General features: G+C 37.7%; 1 protein-coding gene across 1 annotated transcript in view; it reads right to left on the reverse strand.

Moving 5' to 3' along the window:
• The window catches only part of STXBP6 (syntaxin binding protein 6), a 209446-nt gene that overhangs the window by 10687 nt on the left and 177714 nt on the right, over nucleotides 1-21045 (reverse strand). Inside the window, exon 5 of the mRNA XM_073348899.1 lies at nucleotides 796-953. Coding sequence (XP_073205000.1) covers nucleotides 796-953 — 158 coding nt within the window. The remainder of the gene's footprint in view (nucleotides 1-795; nucleotides 954-21045) is intronic.

A 21045-nucleotide genomic window follows, 5' to 3' on the forward strand; every position in this document is an offset into this window, starting at 1 on the left:
CTAGAAGAACTTTTGAATGTATTTTACGCCCCGATAGCTAGATGTGAATACAACAGCTAGACCGGGAGCCGGAGAAACTGCCAGATCAGAGAATTAGACCAGAAACTGCCAGATTAACAAATGTGTACTCTTCAGCAGCGACTCTCCATCATCTACAAACAGCACAGGGTCTCTGTAGGCAGCACTATAAGAGATAAGCCCTTTCTAGTTTGCAGGGAAATCATATTTCCAGCAACAAGCAGTCATTTTTTAAAATCAGAATGAAAACTTATTCTTTTCCCATCTCAGTTTTAGACTGAAATATGAAAGAGACTAAAAGATATTGCTGAGATACCATTTGCAACTCCTCTGATGTTCACCTTATCATAAAATGGACATTAAGATTATAAAATCAGTTCCTTTTTCAATTGCTCATCAACAAAGTAACCCTCGTACTATAGCAACTAATATTGGTTACTCTCAGGATAAATCTCGGGACATCAGCTTGAAAGATGTGTGCATGGAATGGGGATGAAATAAATACTTAAACATTTTTGTTTCGATTTTGTAACATGGAAGTTACAACTAGTCAAGGGAAGCATTAGAACACCAGCTCTATTGCATAGGAGAGAGAAATTATAAACCAGAATTTCCCTGTCATTGAGGGACAGTTGTGAGACAAAGGAATCACACACTTGTGAATCTTGGTGATCAATTGAAAAGTTCCCAGCAACTTGTACCTCCTGCAGAGGAGGGTCAACAAACATGAAACACCATTTTGAGCTACTGTGATCCCCATTCCACTAAGAATCTTACCTTGTGTGCAGTTTCTGCAAACTGCTGGGCACTGTTTTTCATATCCTCTGTCTTTTCTTCTGCCCGACCTAACCTTTCGCCACGCTCATTCAAAGCCTGACTTGCCTTCTGTACTGCACTGGTCACACTGTCTGCTGCTGAATGAAGTATGCTGTTTCCTGAAATGCCAGATGTATCATTAGCAACCCAATGTTAACACACAGTGCAGAATAAAAAAAATGTGAAAACATTATCAGATTTTTCTTCTAAGTATTAAAAGAAGTTATTTACACCCCTTAATTTACTCACTCTAGAATAGCATGTCTGATAATCCATCCCAACTACATGACATCTAGTTACATGAATCCTTAGCTAATCTGGGTTTGGTTGTCTTAAACCTGACCACCAACATGATTTTGTCCTGAACCATATCATTAACAGATTATGACCAAACCACATTAAAACAATATAATTTAGGAACATAAGAAAGCGTAACTATGACTGATAGCTAAATGAACATGGTGTGCTACTGCTAGTGGCATGTTATCTTTTAAATTACGGTACTGTATGACGGTAGTTCATCTCAGGATACTACCTGACTAAGTCAATGGAACTGTTCACAGAAATTCACCACACTAATGTAACAGCTCATCTTAAAATTCTATACAATATCTCTATTATGTAAGGTTATCTAATGCTGTACTCCTTGAGAGGCTAGAGTCTTGCAACTCTGAACAACACTTCCTCCTGGATCCCCTTGTCACCATATCAAGTTTATTATATTCAGAATAATGAATTTATCATCTTTCCTCCAAATCGCTGTCTGCTTTCTCCCTTCTTTACACTCTTTGCAGCTCCATGCCTTCATTATGCCCTAGGTGCATAACCTCATTGTGATTCTTCTCTTTTCTTCATAGCCAGGCTTTCATTACATCCTGTTGCTTTCCCCCCTTTCTCACCACCAAGAACTGTATTCTCCCTCTTTATGCTTATTGCTAAAACCCTCAGCCAAACCTGGCCATCTGTCATCTCACCTCTCCATAGAAAATGGTGCTGCTGCAGTCATCTTTTATCTGTTTGATCATGTCTTCTTCCCACCATGTCTTATCACAGCAAATTCAAGCATCACATTTATGGTTCTGCCCAGACTCATTCCATCTGCAGTCTCTGGGCTCATTTCTTCCTCGTCCCCATCTTCTCTGATTTAGCTCTGTTTACTGCCCCCTCCCCGGTTTCCTTTCTTATGTATAACTTTTCACTCTCTCATGCGATTCCGTAATCTTGAAACAGCCTTCCATTTCTTGTCCACCTACCACCTCTATCTCCAAATCTTTAAAACTCCAGGCATTCTACCTTGGTTTCCTCAATACAGGGTTCTATGCCCTCATGAACATACTAATTGCTTGTGTTGTGTATGCATTATACTACAAATATTATCTTCCCATTTAAAGCCACAATACGATACCTGTAGATTTCATACTCTTAATAGATTGTCATAAATTCATGATTAAAAGCTAACTATTTAACTTTTTAATGTAACAAACTAATAAGGATTGGGTATTTCCCATTTCTATCTGTTGATATAATAATCTTGGTGGCTTTCATCAGAGAGACTCAAAATGTTTTAAAATCTATTTCAGAAGATAAGTAATTTGCCTAAGTCACGCAGCAAGCTGCTGACAGTCAGGAATTGAATCTAGATATAACTCCTACTTTTCTGCTTTAACCACTAGATAAGCTATCAGTCTGGTGGAAATTAACTATTTGAAAAACTGCTTGGCTAATTTCCAAAACTACCCTTTGCCCAGTAGTTTGGGAGGACAGATACATAAAGATATCTAGGGCTGGAAATTGGTAGAGGGGGAGAGAAACTGTTTTTCAGGAAGACTCCTTCAGGACATTGAGAATACTTTGGCGGTAAGAGTTATCCGATTTCACAGAGCAGTTGTTTGCTTCAATATTTCTCAGAAATTCTTGTTTAGCTGATAATTTTCTTGTGTAAAACTGATTGTATTGCTTTTTCATGAGAGCTTATTTTGGCTTTTGCTCAGGTGGCTTGTCCTATAAACACATGTACCGGGCAATATGCCAAAGGAAATAACCTCCCTTTTTACATAGGTGTGGTCAGCAGCATTCCAACCTCTTGTACTATTTAGTGTTGGTTTTTAGGATGACGTTTTCAAAAGCACTCAGTTTTGGGCTAACTCTGCTCCCACTGAAGTGAACAGTATTGACTTCAATGGGAGCAGAATTAGACTACCATGGAGTGCTTTTGAAAAATCCAAACCCTAGTGTTTGGAAATGGTTCATTAGGATGGATATTTTGCTGGTATTGTATTATTGTCAATCTAAAAATGTAGCACACCTAGAAATTCTTCAAAATATTTTCAGAGAGAGAGGTCAAAATTCCGTATTTAATACTTTTCAGCAGAGAACAATATGACTCTGATTTTGTCAGCAGGCAAAAGTAATTAGGTTATTTCTCTTCTTATGCTCTTATGGCATTGTATTGTCTCCAGGTGCTATTTTGTTACATTTTGCTGTATTCAGTGACCTGCAGAGGCAGCTATTATTTGACTGCCTTTGGTGCCTAGTTTCTGGCTATTGGTTCCATTTGAACTGCAGTTTATTTGGAAGTTTAGCATGGATCTCAAAATAAATGTATTTTAAAGCTAGTGACCAGATAGCTGAAATAGCCGATGATAATGCAGGCTCCCGTTCCCTTCATAGCAAAGGGTTATTGGAGGTGTGTGACAGGAAAGCTTTTCCGTCACACTGGCTCTAGGAGTATTAATACTCACAACTCTCTCCCCCCTCCACGTCCCACCCCAAGTATTAAAGTGTTGTTAGGAAGAAAACCAACATGATTGAAAGTCCCCATAAAATTCAGCTCCGCAGTTGAGGATATGCCTGAACTGTGCATGCCCAGAGTTAATATCTAATGCTGTCAATCAGCCAGTATTTACAAGTGCTAAATCATTTAAAAAAAATAGCAAAAAAGACAGTCCATGCTTCTATTCTGTTCTCTGGGAAGAGGGTGGTCCCTTAACTTTGTCCCCACCTAGTTTTCACTGAAAGATAAAGTGGCTGAAATGTGAGCCATCTTCTCCCATTCTGTACAGAAGACTATGCAGCACTCATATTTAATCGCTCTTTTTGGCACCATTGAAAGTTATCCATTCCAAATATATAAGGCACCCTTTCATATCTTTGAAAAGCATAGCCTCAAAATCCCCACAACCGTAAGATTATCTACTCCTTTTCTTTTTTACCCCCGAGGAAAAAGCCTGCATGAATCTTGGATGTCAGCATAATCATGCACTATCAGACTAGTGCAGTGGATTAGTTGAGGTGTGTAGCTGAGGGCCTGTGACTGGGAATACCTTGCCTGCAGCTCCACGATGTTTAAATCTGAGTGCATGTGTGATCACTTTAGATAAGCTATTACCAGCAGGAGAGTGGGATGGGAGGAGGTATTGTTTCATGGTCTCTGTGTATATAATGTCTTCTGCAGTTTCCACAGTATGCATCCGATGAAGTGAGCTGTAGCTCACGAAAGCTCATGCTCAAATAAATTGGTTAGTCTCTAAGGTGCCACAAGTACTCCTTTTCTTTTTGTGTTATCACAGATGCTGCATGGTCACAACTTTCAGGTAAAACACAAAGAGGGGCAAGTTTCCATTGGGGTCCAAAACAGAGCTTTTTTTAAATAACCACCAATGTCCCATGTACCAGGTGACTAGTCTGACCTAAATTCCGCATCAAAGCTTCTAGGTTCTGTGGCCCAGTAAAACAGGTTGCTGTAGATGGAACTAGAGAATGTCTTACTAATTTTTCTTTTTAAAAAAAATTACCTGTTTTACCATTCTGAGAAGGGCAGACACACAATTTTATCTAGCTCAACTGCATACTAGAAGATAAAATGAAAAAAACATGTATGTTTTTTAACTAAATTATGTCAACGAAATGTGTGTGTGTTAAACCCAATTATTTCAGCCTGAAAAACAGAAAAGGATAATGAGCTAATTCTCTTCTTCAGTTTAATTTCACTGTACATGAAAGCACAAGCAGATCCAAATTTAGTGCCTAAAAAGTTACTGAAGCAAGTGGCTTAATAAGATGGCTTTTAATGAAGCTTTTCCTATTGACGATGGCCTCTCTCATTATCGCAGTTCTCTACTCACAAGAAGCCAACCTGCACTTTTACAAATAAATCAATATCCACAAATAAATTGGCAATCCAATTTGTTTAGCACAGATCTAGACATTTCATTTCTTAATTCCTTGTAGTGTGATATAAACCAGAGAAATAAAACCCCTCTCCATCCCTCAGCAATTTCTATTAGCATTTCTAAATGATATGCAAAATGTATCATGATCCTAATGAACAGCACTAGCACAAGGACACAAACCCCCCTCCCGTGTGACTGCTTTAGGCCGTTTATCAAACATAAGAAAAGTAAGCTCTTAACACATCATACACACAGAAAAATACATATACAGATGTTGTCATCATAATGATCAGCATAGGAGTCAGTCTGTCAGATCAAGAGACTAATTGGTCTCCAGCGATATAATTTTTGCTTGTTTGCATGATCTGTTTTAACACATTCATAAAACGTTAATAACATTCTCTATTAGCCATGTCATGAAACATTTCAGTCTGACTTACCCACGGGTTTTAACTGTGTGTCAATTATATTACTTACAGGGATTGCTTTGTAAAGAATTACAGTTCATTTTTAATTGTGTGTACATTATCAAAAACATTTTAACGATTCCTGTCTGTTTTGAGGAGGAAATGTGTGCAGTTAGCTATTTAGATAGAAGAAATGACTTTGTCACACTAGTAAAACATATCTGAGTTTAAAAGAAAAGCATTTTAGGTCATTTTAAAGAGGCATTTATAGCTCCCTCTGAACCCTGTAAAACTGGACTCATGCTAATTAATAAGGCTTCTTTACAGATATAATTTACTCTTGGCTCTGCAACTCATGAATAAAGCTGCTGTTCCAAACTCTCAGAGAGAGAACATTTATACCACATCAACATATATTCCATATATATCCATCCATCTATATATTTTTTATATATATATATATACACACACACACACACACACACCCTAAACATTTCTGTGTATATATATGTAATACTGGCCCCACGAAATCAAAGGGATTTCAACCTTGCATGTGTTTTTTTTTCTTGGAAATTCTGTAGTTTATAATGAGTCTGCTCCTCAGATTACTTGAAGTGACACTCAACAGTTTAAAATATAACACTATTAAGACATCAGCCGCCACATAAAACATTAAGTATCAAATGTGAAATTAAAGTGATATGGGTTGGGAAAGAAGCTGACCAATCCAAACGTGAAATATCTTTGTAGGGAAGAGGAATGTTTTCAACTGCTTTTTGTAAGTGGAAAGCATGATCTGAGGATGCAAGGAAGCCACTTCCACACACTGTAGGAATCGAGCGTTCTCCTGTCCACAAGAGGTGCAGTAGCAGGGCTCCTGCTGGAGCGTAGAAACAGTGTATTTATACATGAAGAGCAAATATTTAAGCAGTTAGAAAGGGTAAACCAAGAAAACCATAGTGTTAAATGTACAGCATGCAGAATACTTTCTCTGGGCTTCTGTTGGTACTTGGACATGATTTGATTTCAGTGATAGGACGTCAACAAGTGTGAAACTATGGCATGGATATTACTGACAATAGGTTATATTTGAGAGTATTGACCAGTGCTAAAAGTTCTTTCCAACATTTCCCAACATTCTTTGCAACTGGAACAATTTGATTTGTCTTTCTCCTATGTAGTATCTGAGGGTCTGTATTTTCACTTGACTGTTTTCCACTTCTGTAATTTGGTTCCTCTCTCTCGCTCTCTCACACACATACAGTAGGTTAGTCAGGTCCCATTAAAAATGCCATTAAAACTTTTGCCAGTAAAGTAATGTCAGTGAGAGGTTTGACTTTGCAAGACATTTTTAAACTGGCAAAAACCCTAGCATAGATTCAGTTATATTGCCAAAAATAGTGCTTTTGTCAGTATAAACCAGTATATATTGTTAATTTGGGGAACGGGTATAAGCTATACTGGCAGAAAAACTCTTTTGCCGGTATAAACTGTGTCTACACAAGGAGGATGCGTCAGTATAGCTATATCAGCAAACCTTTTCTAGGATTAACTAGGCCAAAAAGACCAAAATGTAGTTAAAATAAATGACTCATAAAAATTATATTTCTTCACCTTCTGTTGTCTACATAACATTCTGGAAATATGCAATGAGAAAAAGCTTTGGTCTCCATGAGTAAGAGTCTATTGTGTGGAAAGACTTGTGACTAAATGAAGAACCACATAACATGTAAAGGAATGCATTGCCAACAGAAAAAAAACCAAACAGCTACCACTTAGAAGTCAGTAGCTAAAGTTGTTCAAGACACACAAAACTTCTGATAACTAAATGTTCTTTCAGGTTTAAGCTCTTAAAGGGCGATAGGATCAACATATATTATATCGGCAAATTTGGCCAAACTCACTGTACTCATTTACACTGGTAAAACCCAGGTTGAGAATATGTTGGTTTGTAGTTCAGACAAGTCCAAACCTTCCTATGGGTGCTTATTAATGCAACTAATAGTGGTGGTGGTGGTGGTAACAAGTAAATCAATTTGGAAAAATTTGCAACATGGTGCAGCTCCAAATTTCAACTTTAGAGCTGTAGAAATATTTGCTCTTGTGAAAGAATTTTTTTAAAGCAGTTTCAAAAACACCGTCAAAAAGTTCTGGCTTTTCAATGAAAAACATATGTTTTCCTAAGGAAGAAGCAAAGTCAAAGGTTGTTTTCCATAAACCAAAGGTCATCTGAGAGCTTTTCCTCTTTTCAGTCTCAGAATTGACCTCTCAAATCTTAAGCCAAAAAATATTGCACATGTTGCAGGGGCAAGGGAGGAGAGAGGATTTTTTTTGGCACTATTTTCACAAAATTTCACTTCTCTAGCTCTATGACCTAGAAAACACCCATGAAACAAAACTGTACCTATTATACAAAAGTATACACACACTTTGGACAAAGACTAATGAGAGAAATGAAAGATAAAGTGAAGCAAAATAATAGAACCAATCTTATGATCAGTTTCAATACAAATGCTTTTATAATATAATAAACTGAATGTGTCAATCAATGGATTTTTAAAAAAAATGGCTGCCATATAGCACAGGTATTGAAAGTAAGAAGTCTATGTTAGTATTGAATATGTTGATAATTAAGGTGTCAGGCCCATAAAAGGGTCTAATTGTCAAGTGTCTCATTCACTATTTTCCCTTGCTTGTAGAACTATTTTATACAATAAATTTAGTGTTGTTCAGCACAACTGCAAGACAAAGTTAATTGTCTCATCACGACACACACATTCATTCTGGCTATCTTTTCATAGTACACTAGATCACAAGGGCATAGAAATATAAAACAAGCAACTACCTATGTTTAAGGCAACTTATGTCACATTGACAACTCCATGCCGATGGTCTTGGTACAGCAATAGGTGATAACTAATCAAACTCTCAGTAGATCAGATTATTTTTCATTTAGTGACTACTCTTATGTCAATGCACCAGAGAATTATGTAACAACAGTTCAGTACGGTTAATAGCAGAGCTAGGCAAATAAGTGATTTTTCATTTTGGTAGGTGATCAGGAAAAAAATAAAATAAAATTCATTTGGGGTTGACCAGAAATAATATTTTTGATTTTTCTTGCCAAAACAAAATACTTAACACATTGTTGAGGATGAAATGATGTCTTTCTTTCAACCAGAAATGAAACATTGTTCAGGTGTGTTTTTTTTTTTTTTTTTATGTTTTTAACTTCAGTACCGGGCAAAATAGTTGAAACTGTACTAAAGAACAGAATTGTCAGATGCATAGATGAAAATGATTGATTGGGGAAGAGTCAACATGGTTTTTGTAAAGGGAAATCATGCTTCACCAATCTACTAGAATTCTTTGAGGGTGTCAATAAACATGTGAACAAAGGTGATCCAGTGGATATAGTGTACTTAGATTTTCAGAAAGCCTTTGACGAGGTCCCTCACCAAAGGCTCTTAAGCAAAGTAAGATGTCATGGGATAAGAGGGAAGGTCCATTCATGGATCAGTAACTGGTTAAAAGACAGGAAACAAAGGGTAGGAATAAATGGTCAGTTTTCAGAATGGAGAGATGAAAATAGTGGAGTCCCCCAGGGGTCTGTACTGGGACCAGTCCTATTCAACATATTCATAAATGTCTGGAAAAAGAGGTAAACAGTGAGGTGGCAAAATCTGCAGAGGATACAAAACTTCTCAAGATTGCAGTTTGCTTTGGACTAAACTAAGGGTTACACAGGGATCTCACAAAACTGGGTAAGTGGGTGACTGGGCAACAAAATGGCAGATGAAATTCAGTGTTGATAAATGCAAAATAATGCACATTGGAAAATATAATCCCAACTACACCTATAAAATGCTGGGGTCAAAATGAGCTGTTCCCACTCAAGAAAGATCTTGGAGTCACTGTGGACAGTTCTCTGCAACCATCCACTGCATGTGCAGTGGCAAGAAAGTGAACAGAATGCAGGGAACCATTAAGAAAAGGGATAGATAATAGGACAGAGAATATCATATTGTCTCTCTATAAATCCATGGCACGCCCACACCTTGAATACTGCGTGCAGATGTGGTCGCCCCATCTCAAAAAAGATATATTGGAATTGGAAAACGTTCAGCAAAGGGCAACAACAATGATTAGGACTATGGAACAGCTTTTGTATGAGAAGAAATTAATAAGACTGGGACTTTTCAGCTTGGAAAAGAGACGACTAAGGGAGGATAGGAGAAGGGTCTATAAAATCATGATGGGTGTGAAGAAAGTAAATAAGGAAGTGTTATTTACTCCTTCTGAGAACACAAGAACTTGGGATCACCAAATGAAATTTAATAGGCAGCAGATTTAAAACAAACATAAAGAAGTATTTCCTCACACGGCGCACAGTCAACCTGTGGAACTCTTTGCCAGAGGATGTTGTGAAGGCCAAGACTATAAAAGGGTTAAAAGAAGAACTAGATAAATTCATGGAGGATAGCCTCTGCTTGCCAGAAGCTGGGAATGGGTGACAGGGGATGGAACACTTGATAATTACCTGTTCTGTTTTTTCCCTCTGAAACATCGGGCATTGGCCACTGTCAGAAGACAGGATACTGACCCAGTATGACTGTTCATATGTTCTTAAGTTAAATCTAGCTAAACTTCAAACAGCATTTCAAAAGAAAAAGTTTAAATCTTTTGTTTTGAAAATATTGAAATGAAACATTTTGACTTTTTCAGAATTCCCCCCTCCTTTTTTTGGGCCAAAATTATTTGCTATATTCAGAGTCAACACCAAACTACATTTTCTGGCCAATTAACTATTTGCCCACAAAAATGAGACCAGCTTTCTTTTAATAGAAGTACTGCATATAAATCCTCACAGTTATAGATCAAAATTCTGATTATAAACAGTAGCTATTACAAACATAAAAATATCAGAGGAGTTTGGAACCAGTATAATAATTTAGAGTGAAAAATCTATATTTAAGGCCTCTGCTACAGAGGGGAAGGTTGGTCATTTGTGGTAAAGTCACTGAACTGGGACTCAGGAGATCTACGTTCAGTTTCCAGCTCTGTCATAGATTTCCTAATTAAACTGTAACCTCATTCGGTCAGGGACTATTTATTATGATGTATTTGTATGGTGCCTAGCAAAATGGGGCCTTGTACTTAGTGGGTGGTCTCTAGTCTCTAACAGAATGCAAATAATTAAAGGAGCCAAAAAAAACAGAGGGAAAAGAATAAAAGGTAGGATGATAGTTCTGAATGTGTTCTGGAGGCATGATCTTGTAATTACTCACGTGCAACTAACTCATGCCACAAATGTAGATTTGTGGCATGAGTTAGTTGCACGTGAGTAATTACAAGTTAGTTGCATGTGAGTAATTACTCCGCAGGTTTTAACTGAAGGAACTTGAGCTAGGCCAGATGATATTATTGCTGGAATATGAATAGCTCAGGAAAATAGAAACTGAATTCAGAAAGTTACTGGACTATTATAATATACAAATTCTCATGTTTCACAATTTGAAAGGCCCTTTCAAAATAAAGAATATACCAGTGTGTTTTAATAATTGTATACCAATTCCAAGAGGGAGTTAATTGGTTTGGAAATAATTGTGCTGCCTAACTGCTTTTGAAGCTTTAACCAGCTTGTCTGGTTAATAGAAACTCTGCAGGAATTTGACCTGGTGGTATACAGTGAAAGTTCACATTTTCTTACAATATCTAAAAGGTGACAATTTCATATTCAATTCAATCAGTCATTTTATGAAAAACAAAAAAAGTACAATTTCACAGCAGTTCTAAGAGTTCTGACTTATTAATGGGTCATTTGTGAAGAGGTGCCTGGTATTTCTGAATGCTAAGCCAAAGAAAAAAGTTTGATTATAATATTTACATAGGGTCTGATTTCTTCTCCCATTTATACCAATATGAATCAGGCATAACAGCACTGAAGTTAGTCAGGTTACATAGGGTATACAATCATAAGAGAGAAAGATCTGGCTCATATTATTTATATATTTGAATATCATCTACCACTTGGCACCTTTCTCTGTTACAACTGTGATTCCATTTACTGTCATATTTAAAGTTTAGATGTTTAAGCTGAGCTCTGCATATGATAGAACTTAAACACCTGTACTTCAAGACAGCCCTCCATGCCCGTGGAGCAGAAGCCAGCATCTACCCTATAGAACATCCAAAATGTCTTTGAATATAGTGGCAAACCTGCTATTTCTCTACTTTTGGTTGCGACTGCTAGGCTGGGTAAAGGAAAGAATCAATATTAGCTTTATATTTCAGTAGAATTTATTAATGTAAACAGTTAAATTTATATGTCCACATTATCATTTAATAATTCAGTTTCAATTTAATTAATCTAGCTGAAGACTGTATCTAGAGAGGTAACACAGTACTGAACAGGTAGAATTTGGAAAGAAGCCCATTGTTTGATCGCTTTGGGACACTCTGCATTAACCTGATAATTTTTTAAAAAATCAGATTATGACTTTTTTTTTTTAAAAGGTTTTTCCAGTTTTCTTGCTTTTGTGTTATCCAATTTAAAAAGAAAGAGCTTTGATGTATCGCCAACAAAATTAAATACACTGTGAATTCATTTGGTCTTTACAAATCTTCTTTGGCAAAAGATTTGGAACTGTAGTCACATTTTCTTTTAATGTCTTTGATAGAGTGGTGTCATTTGAGACTTTATTTGCCATTCATCAAAACTGTATGCTTCATTTCTGAAGAACTCATGTCAACGGCTACATTTTAGACAAAGATGCCTCCTTCTGTGGGCAGCAAACTAATTCTATTTTGAATGGGGAACAGTTTATTTTTTGGTACAAGTATTGGAAATGCCATCTTGTTAACTAAAGGCTAGTCCACACTAGAAGCAGTATATCAGCGCTGTAGTACATCTGGTGAAGATGCTCTATGCCAACAGGAGAGAGCTCTCCCGTCGGCATTATAACTCCACCGCTGTGAGAAGCGGTGGCTATGTCGGTGGTAGAAGCTTAGGTCGGTGTAACTTACGTCGCTTGGGCAGAGGGGTTTCCACAACTCTTAGCGACGTATATTATATCGACATAAATGGTAGTGTAGACAAGCCCTGAGTATCAGCAAACATTTTAAAGAAAAACATGGTAGATTTCATATAACCCTACTACCCTTCCTAAAAGGTACGTGCTCCCACTTGTCAAACAGTATGCAGTCTAGGAATCTTCCTGGACTACTCTCACACCTTCACTCAAATTGTAATGGCAGTAAACCCCACCTTTAGCTGACTAAGGAGACTATATCCCATACTATCAGATAAACACACTTGAGCATAGTAGTCCATGGGTTAATGGGAAATAAGGATCCAAATCCCCTAATGTGGCTTGGAAAACTCAACTTTTAGACTTGAAAATCAAGACTATGAGCTGGCCCAAATACTAACTCAAAGACAGTCTCTCCTCTTATGACTTAGACTTCTGAGACAACTGCTATCTTGGGGGATGCTGAAACACTCAACAGAAGGATTAGACTATGAGGAGCTGAAGACAGAGTCTTTTCAATGGACTACAATTGGCTAGGGAATCCTTTTTACTAGAGCTGAGGATGACCAGACATTCAGGCAAAATGCAGAGTGCTACTGCCTTCCCATAATGCTATACTGACATTAAAAAAATTACTTATTTGTCTGCTTTCTGAATAGGGATGAAAAGAGTAAAAGTGGAAGAACAAGATCTGTGAAGTCCCTAAGAATTCATCTTTGCTAGTGAAAAGATAGAGAAAATTGGAATACCGCCTCACTGGGATTCAGGCAGCGTTGCAAGTTCTTCAAGTGTAGTATCAACTACTGCACAATTCCAAATTACTTAAAGTAGGTAAATTTCTAAACATGCTAAAGTGGATGCATTTAAAATACAAAATGTTTGTGGTAACTGGATGTTGTGTTTTTAGTTCAACAGCATTGTGACTGCTGGAGGAAAGTCACGTAGTTAAGGTTTGAGTTAATATACTTTCCATTGCACTGCTAAAATCACATCCACAGGTAGTTTAGTAAGACAGCAGATAGGAAAGGGGAGAAAGAAAAGATCACATCAAGATTTTCTGCATACAAAATCTGAGGAAGGAAGTAATATGAGAGAGAGAGAGATGCAAAGACAGTATATATTGTGGATGTTCTCTAATGCTGTCTACATGAATCTTTGTGAAGAGACTGATTCATTTGACCAGTTTAAAGTCATTTCAAATGTTGAAAAAACAGATTCAATGCATACCTGACGCTTCCTTTCTGAACACTGTATTCTGCTGCCCACGTACCACAGATGTATACCTGTATGCATTACTCCTATTTAAGTATTTCCATTTTAACTCACTTGACATCAGACTGTTCCATGAAATCTGAAAGAGTTCTGTAGGTATCATTGTGCCAAATTTCAAACACTTCCCTAATGTTCACATAAAAACCCCAACTATAAAGAACAAATTAATCTTCATTATTATTATTTGAATTGTGGTACTAACCCAAGGCACCAGACAGGATTGCAATCCCACTTTATTAGATGCAATACAAATATGTAAGTATACACACCTCTTATTACAATCTAAAGGCTGTTCCTGCAAAGATTTATACCCATGCTTACCTCTATGCCCTGCAGGTAGTTCCTTTAACTTTTGGATCTATGCAGCACCAGGGCCTAATTTGTTCAGTTAAAAATGAATTTTCCTTGGTGATGATTTAGGCTTTACTGCACAGCTGAATATTGTGGTATTTACCAATAAAGAGCTGCACTATGAATTGGAGGGAGTCTCACCTCTCTGAACCTGTCCTGAAATCATATGAAACTATTTAACAATTGTAATTATTAATTACATTATTGTAATTAAAGTTAATAAAGATGCATATTTGCAACGTGGTTCAAAGAACTAAAGCTGGGCAGAGAATAGTAATTTTGTTTCAGTGAGGATATTGAGATTTCAAAATTTGGTTTGGTTCCACTTCAGAATGAATCCCTAACACCTGAAATTCTCTGCAATATGTAATTACTATTCTCCACTCTCTCTATTGGAGCCCAGACTCTGAGGCAGTTTGCCTGGTGGGCTTCCCTAGAGCTGAGTATGATCTATGATTCTATGAGTACCCTGGAAGGCCTGGGAGTCTGGCCGCTGAGGAGCTAGAAGCCCAGAATACTGGGGTGCTGAGGAGGGAGGTGGGCAAGCTGGCAGGAAATCACACACCACTGGTTTCTGGTGGAATTTCACAGACACATGACACCATGAAACATTTCAATTTCAACAAATCGGCAAATCCCAACGATCAAATGCGTAATCAAAAATGTTATGACGAATTCTGACAAACAATTTTAACTTTTGCGTTTCCTGAGTACTAAACCATGCAACTATAACATTCTGTTACTATAGTGTTTGTATGGAATTGTATGGGAGAGGACAGAAGGATTGGCGTAAAGCAAGGAATTACTAAAACTAGATGTTTCATAGATAAAAGTGAAAATTTACATGAGTGTAATTAAGCCTTTTTACTGCCAAGATGTGCCTTTCTCAGGCATATGCACTTCCAGCTGCCAGCACTATACATTTCATCATGACAGGTTTCAGAGGAGCAGCCGTGTTAGTCTGTATTCGCAAAAGAAAAGGAGTACTTGTGGCACCTTAGAGACTAACCAGTTTATTTGAGCATAAGCTTTCGTGAGCTAAGGTGCCACTAGTACTACATTTCATCATGTCATCAGCCTATTGGCATTAGCTTTAAAAAATGGTGTGATCGCTTCACCTTGTAGATATTTTAAATCCTCTAGCTCATGAACATTTGAACTAATATGTTAGTTACAGTAGTTATGCTGGTATGTTTGATTTAGTAATTTTCTATTTTTTTGGTAATCCAATGTTTTATTTATATTGAAGTTGTAGAAGAACATCTATGGCGAAAGCAGATAACTGAAGGGACACAACTGAAGGATTGATTTTATTTGCAATGGGACTTTTGTTCCCACTTACTTAATTTTGAAAATCCTAACCAATATGTATTTGAAAACAAACAAGTTGGGATAACTTTAGACTCTTCATTTGCATTTATTCTTGGGAAATAGTAAAAGGTTATAACTAAGTACAGCCTAAACTGTCAGGAACAGATTTATACCTTTACTTATTCCCAATCCAACATTTACATTTTTTAGATGCATCTAACCATCATGTTTGGTTAAGAAATAAGAGCTAACTACTATAAGTGCAAAGAGCAAAAACAATCCAGACTATCAGATCTAGATTTCCCCCCATCTGACGGCCTATATAATTATTCTTTCATCATCACTGGTAAGCTGTATTACTTGCTGTATATAATTTTAAATTAGTTAACCAGGTTAGTGAAAGCAGATGATACAGTTCTAGCAAAGTCAGCTCCAAGGACTGGACATTATTTATTTATATGCTGTAAATATTTACACTTACACACACGTATTTATCCAGAAACACAGCCAGATATATGTTCAACCTCTGAATATGAAGATAAGGTACATGTATAAATCACTAGACACAAGCTTCAGAAAGAAGGAAATTGCAACATTCAGGGCCACTTTGCAATTCCACTGAAATAATAATAGCCACTGTAGAAGAGTCAGTCTTTGCTACCATACCAGAAATGCATCACTCCACAAAATCAAACCAGTCTTGTGACCACTTGTGACAGGAACAGAAACAAGATCTGCTGACATATTCTTGACCAGAGGCCAACCTGAAGGCAGCTTTGGTAATTTCCCAGGAGCCTGAGTTCTGTACCTAATTTGTACAAAATGCAATATCCCACAGCTGCCTAAAAGGGAGATTTTAAAGGGTAAAAGGTCAGTGAGGTGCCCAACTCCCACTGAAAGCAGTGCAGCTATATGCTCTTGCCTTTGAAAGTCTCCCTCAGCATCTTAATTCCAGAACGATGATCCACAGACTACAGGCCTCAGCGAGTAATGCTCAATTTTGTTCTGAGCAAAAAATATATGTCAAAGAAAGGTAGAGCAGTATCACATCACCTCTGCAATGCAGTGAACTCTAGAAAGGCTGGTAGTAGCAGGCAGACAGACAGTTTACAGTACACTACTCAACAGCAGGCAAAATAGAAGCTTGCTACAGGACACTCAGGCAAATCCTCCTCTTGTGAAAAGTGTCATGGAATTGTTGATGTCCACAAAGCGCCAGTTTCGTCTCAGTTTTTAATGACTCATTAGAAAGCCCTCACGCACATTAATTTCATAGACCTCAATGGAATGATAAAGGGCCGATTAAATCCTAGGATTCTAACCTATGATTGCAGGAAGATTAGGTATTTCAAAACAGACATACACAGATTAATTATTAACATTACAAACAAATATTTCCAACCTCCGTAAGTCAACCCTCCCTCTTACAAAGGAGTGCTGCGCTTGTATTTCTTCTTGAAATGGTCGTTACCTGAGTTATGTTTTCTAGATTGCTACATCCCTTTTACTCAAGACTTTTCACTTCCAATACAATGTAACTGTTAGTGACAACACTTGACAAGGACTAAGTTCTCCAAATGCTAGTTGGATGGTGGTGGTTTGTTTTTTTAAACATTCAGCTGTCACGTGTCATCTTAGGTCTATTTGCTGCATTTCACCAGCTTATGTGATATTTTTCAATAAATAATAAAATTACTGACATAATGAAGCAGTAGCAAAGGGCTTGTGAGCTTATGTGCATCACTTATTGAAGTCCTTTATTTAAAAAAAGTATAGGTGTCAAACAGAATCTTAGAGAAATATTATTTCTATTCATGCAAATTTTATATGCTAATTCTCTCCTGTGGTATTAATGAAGAATTCTAATATGACATTTAGATAGTGTGCTTGCAAACAAAACATTTCCAGTATGCCAATTCTCAGTTGGAAGGAATGCTGAAGGGATGTTTCAGTGCTCTAATTATTGGTTTGAAATACTCAGCCTCCCTCAAGCCATACATTTGAATCTGAGCATTATTGACTCATCTCTTCATCCATGCAAGATGCATAAATTAAGTTCCATGCAGTTTATTGTGAGGTTCCTTAATAATGGAGCACTATTATCTCTGCCATTAAATATCCCATAGGCATTTCAAAAGTAGAGGTATGCCCCGGGATAGTCAACAATTTACCTCACACGGTCTCACTCTTGAGCAGTGTTAACCTGGCTGCTGCCCTATACTCCAGAACGGATTCATACCATTAACACTTCCCCGCTACGGCTCAGCAAAAACATCTGAATTTCCAGTAGGTGGGATCACTTGGAGGGAGCACTTGAAAAATGAAAGGAAAGGAGGAAAAAAAGGCCAGCAAATGAAATGTGTCCTGACCTAGGATTTCTGATTCTGATGCACTTCTGATTCTGTGACAGATAGGAGGCATTATCTCCAGAAGAGCCAGTTCTACGTTGGGAAGTGCCACAAGTGTCATAGTAAGTTGAATCACCTGACAAAGTAATAGTAATTAAACCCAACCACACCTTTTTGAGTTAGGTGAGGCATGTTCCCCCCACCACAAATAGTATCCATTTTGAAGTGGATCATAGCTCCTATTTAATAGCACCTAGCAATTCTGACTACAACAGAGAAAAATGTAGCACAGGAAACGAAGAAAAATATTGTACCCAATTGTAACTCTAGGGGAATTTTAGACAGACAGAATGTAATAACCTATGTTGATATTTAGCCCAACACTTGTGGAAAAAGAAAGAAAAGAGTTGGAGTATTATAGTCCCTTAAAACGTGATCCCCTACCTTTCACAATTCATTCCCTCAATGTTATAATTTTTACCTGTTTTGGCTGAATCCTATAATAATAAAATATTAATTTCAGGAATTTAGAAGCTTTTAATGCTGTAACAGCAAGTTTTACACAGTCCAATTTGCCATTTCATTGTTTTGGACTCCATTAAATTTAGATTTACATAAGACTTCCTTTTATATCTGTAATCCTCCACTTAAAACCAAAAATGCTAGGTTTACGGCATTTACAAGCAATTTAAGGTTGCTTGTCTTCACAGGAGATAATAGTTTATTTGATCTCTGCTGGTGGATAATAATTTTCACATCCTCAATAGATTAAAACTATCAAAATTGTCAGGATTAAAAATCTAACCTCCTGAATCACAACAATTCTATTAAAAAATAAAAGCCCTACTGTACCATGAATAAGGGTTGCAGCACTGATAACATCCCAGTTTCTCAGCTGGGCAACATCATCAGCAAACAACCCAGGGAAATGAGGCTCACTGATTGCCAGCAAACTTCAGTGCTGCTGTCTGCTTTGTTGTTGTTTTGTTCTATAAATATAGAGCTGCTAGCCATGGCAGCTTCCTTTAAAAAGGAATTTGTGTTTAGGCACTAATTTGTGATTTCCTCCACTATGACAGCCTGATGGGGAGTACACTCCATTTCCTCAATACTTGTTTTATTCTAATATTCAGCCAAATTTCCAGACCAAATTAAAATTAAAGACAAGATTTACAAAACACATTATTGTGCCTATAATCACCAATAACCATGATTCCAGCACTCAGAGTTACACTGATGGGACACATACACAAACATTCTTCACTCTTGATACCAGTTCCTTAAAACCATACAGATAAGGTGGCAGTCCCTCACTGCATTGGCTATGTGTAATACAGTACCAGGGAGATACTGATCATACTGTTCTTTCCACCTCACTGTATTACATCCACAGGAAGGGAGGTACAGTAAGTACCAGAGTGACATAGAGGGTACATGTGTACACTGTAGCTGGAGGTGTAATTTCAATCTTGGGTAGATATACATGTGCTAGCTTTGACTGAGTTAGCATGCAAAAAACAGCAGTAAAGCCACAGCGGTCTGGGCAGCTACATGGGCTAGACACCCAAGACAATCCATCTGGCACCCTAGGTATCTACTCAGGAGGTTATCCCATCTCACCACCTATGCCACAGCCTCTACACTGCTATTTTTAATGCACTAGTTCAGTCAAAGACAGTGCATGCACGACTACCCAAACTGGAAATTATACCTCCAGCTGCAGCGTAGATGTACTCTGAGGTCAATGTAGCAGTGATTGAGCAGAAACTGAGTTAAATCAACACTTGAGAGAACTTTGGGTAGGAAGATGCAGAAAACAAACACACCAACCATCTTTTAAAAGGCATAGTTTTAGTACTTCCCCTTTTTTAAAAAAGTAGAGAACATCAATTACACGGGTGGACAAAAAAACTGAGTAGAAATGCTCTACAGAAGAAACAAGCAACAACAAAAAGGTTTTGCCAAAGGTAAGTAATAAAAATGCCAGGAAGTTATTTCAGGCCAGATCCTTGTTCCGAATCCATCTAATTTGCACTAATCTGACACGAGAAAGGTGATGGCACAGCACAATCCACAATGGGTTGTAAAATTGATATAGCTGGCTTACACCAGCACAGAGTATGTGTCAGGGAGGTTGTGACCCCAAGAGTACCCAAATGACAAATGGGACACTGTCATATTTACCCACAAAGGTGGCATGTAATATATTCCTGGAGAACTAACAATGCACTGACCATTACTATTTTGGCAGGATGTACATAACCCATGAAGACCTTTATAGATGTGCTGGAAATAGGTGACTAAAATGCATTTAAACCAGGCAGGTCAGGGGGAGTTGGTCAACAGGTTTTCTCCAGACAAAAGAATGAGGCCAACCCCTCAGAGTAGGAGTGGCCGAATTCAGTGGGTTACTTATTTGAATTGGAGGTTGCAGGAAGAGATAATTTACATCGTAAAAGTTACCACTGGGGGAGGAACCAGCATGGGGAAAAGGAACTTTCCACACCCAGCTGGGGAAAAGGAACTTTAATTGGGGAGAATACATTTCTAACGGTTTACTGGACAATAAAGAAAAGGGGAGTGAACTCCTAAGATATTCACCTCTTGAGGGAAAAAAGGAACTAGCATTTTAATTCTGCAAAGGTGGATCTTCACTGGAACAGCCAGTCACAATGCAGAAGTTGCTGTAAGTAGGGAAACCTTCTTGAACAAGAACCATAGCTGCTTAAGTTAAGTTTTAGCCTTATAAATTGTTTTACTTGTTATTTGTAACCATTTTTATCTTTATTTTTCTTACTTGGTGTTACTTAAACCTATGGCCATTTTTGTTAAGAAACTTGTTTTACTTTTACCATAAAGCAACTCATTGCTTTGTTTGAAGTGGAGAGTTTGTCACCTGCCAGTTGGATTAATATGTGGCTGGGTATTGTCTCTTTAAAGGAGCAGGCAACTTAACAACCTCTGAGTGTGTTCAGGGACAGGGCTGGACACTGTAGAGAGATGTGTCTGAGGAACTCGGGAGTTGGAGTTCACTGATTGTTACCTGCTTCTGGACAGGCAGAGTTTAATGGCAAGTCAGAAAAGCTGGTGTGTCAGGGAGCTGAGGCATAATTTAGCATCAGCAATGCTCCACTTGCTAAGGCTGAAAGGGATAAACACGGTGGCTCACAATTCTGGGAAGCCCATCAGGTTGTCACTGATGTGTCTGGGTCAGCTGAATGGCCTAGATAGGCCTGTTACTGCTGGCATAAGTTAAACATGATTTAAGGCTGCTCTAATTTACATTAGGGCTGAACTGGCCAGGGGCTCCCTGTAGGAC

Source organism: Lepidochelys kempii, chromosome 6 (assembly GCF_965140265.1).
Source record: "Lepidochelys kempii isolate rLepKem1 chromosome 6, rLepKem1.hap2, whole genome shotgun sequence".
NCBI lineage: Eukaryota > Metazoa > Chordata > Testudines > Cheloniidae > Lepidochelys > Lepidochelys kempii.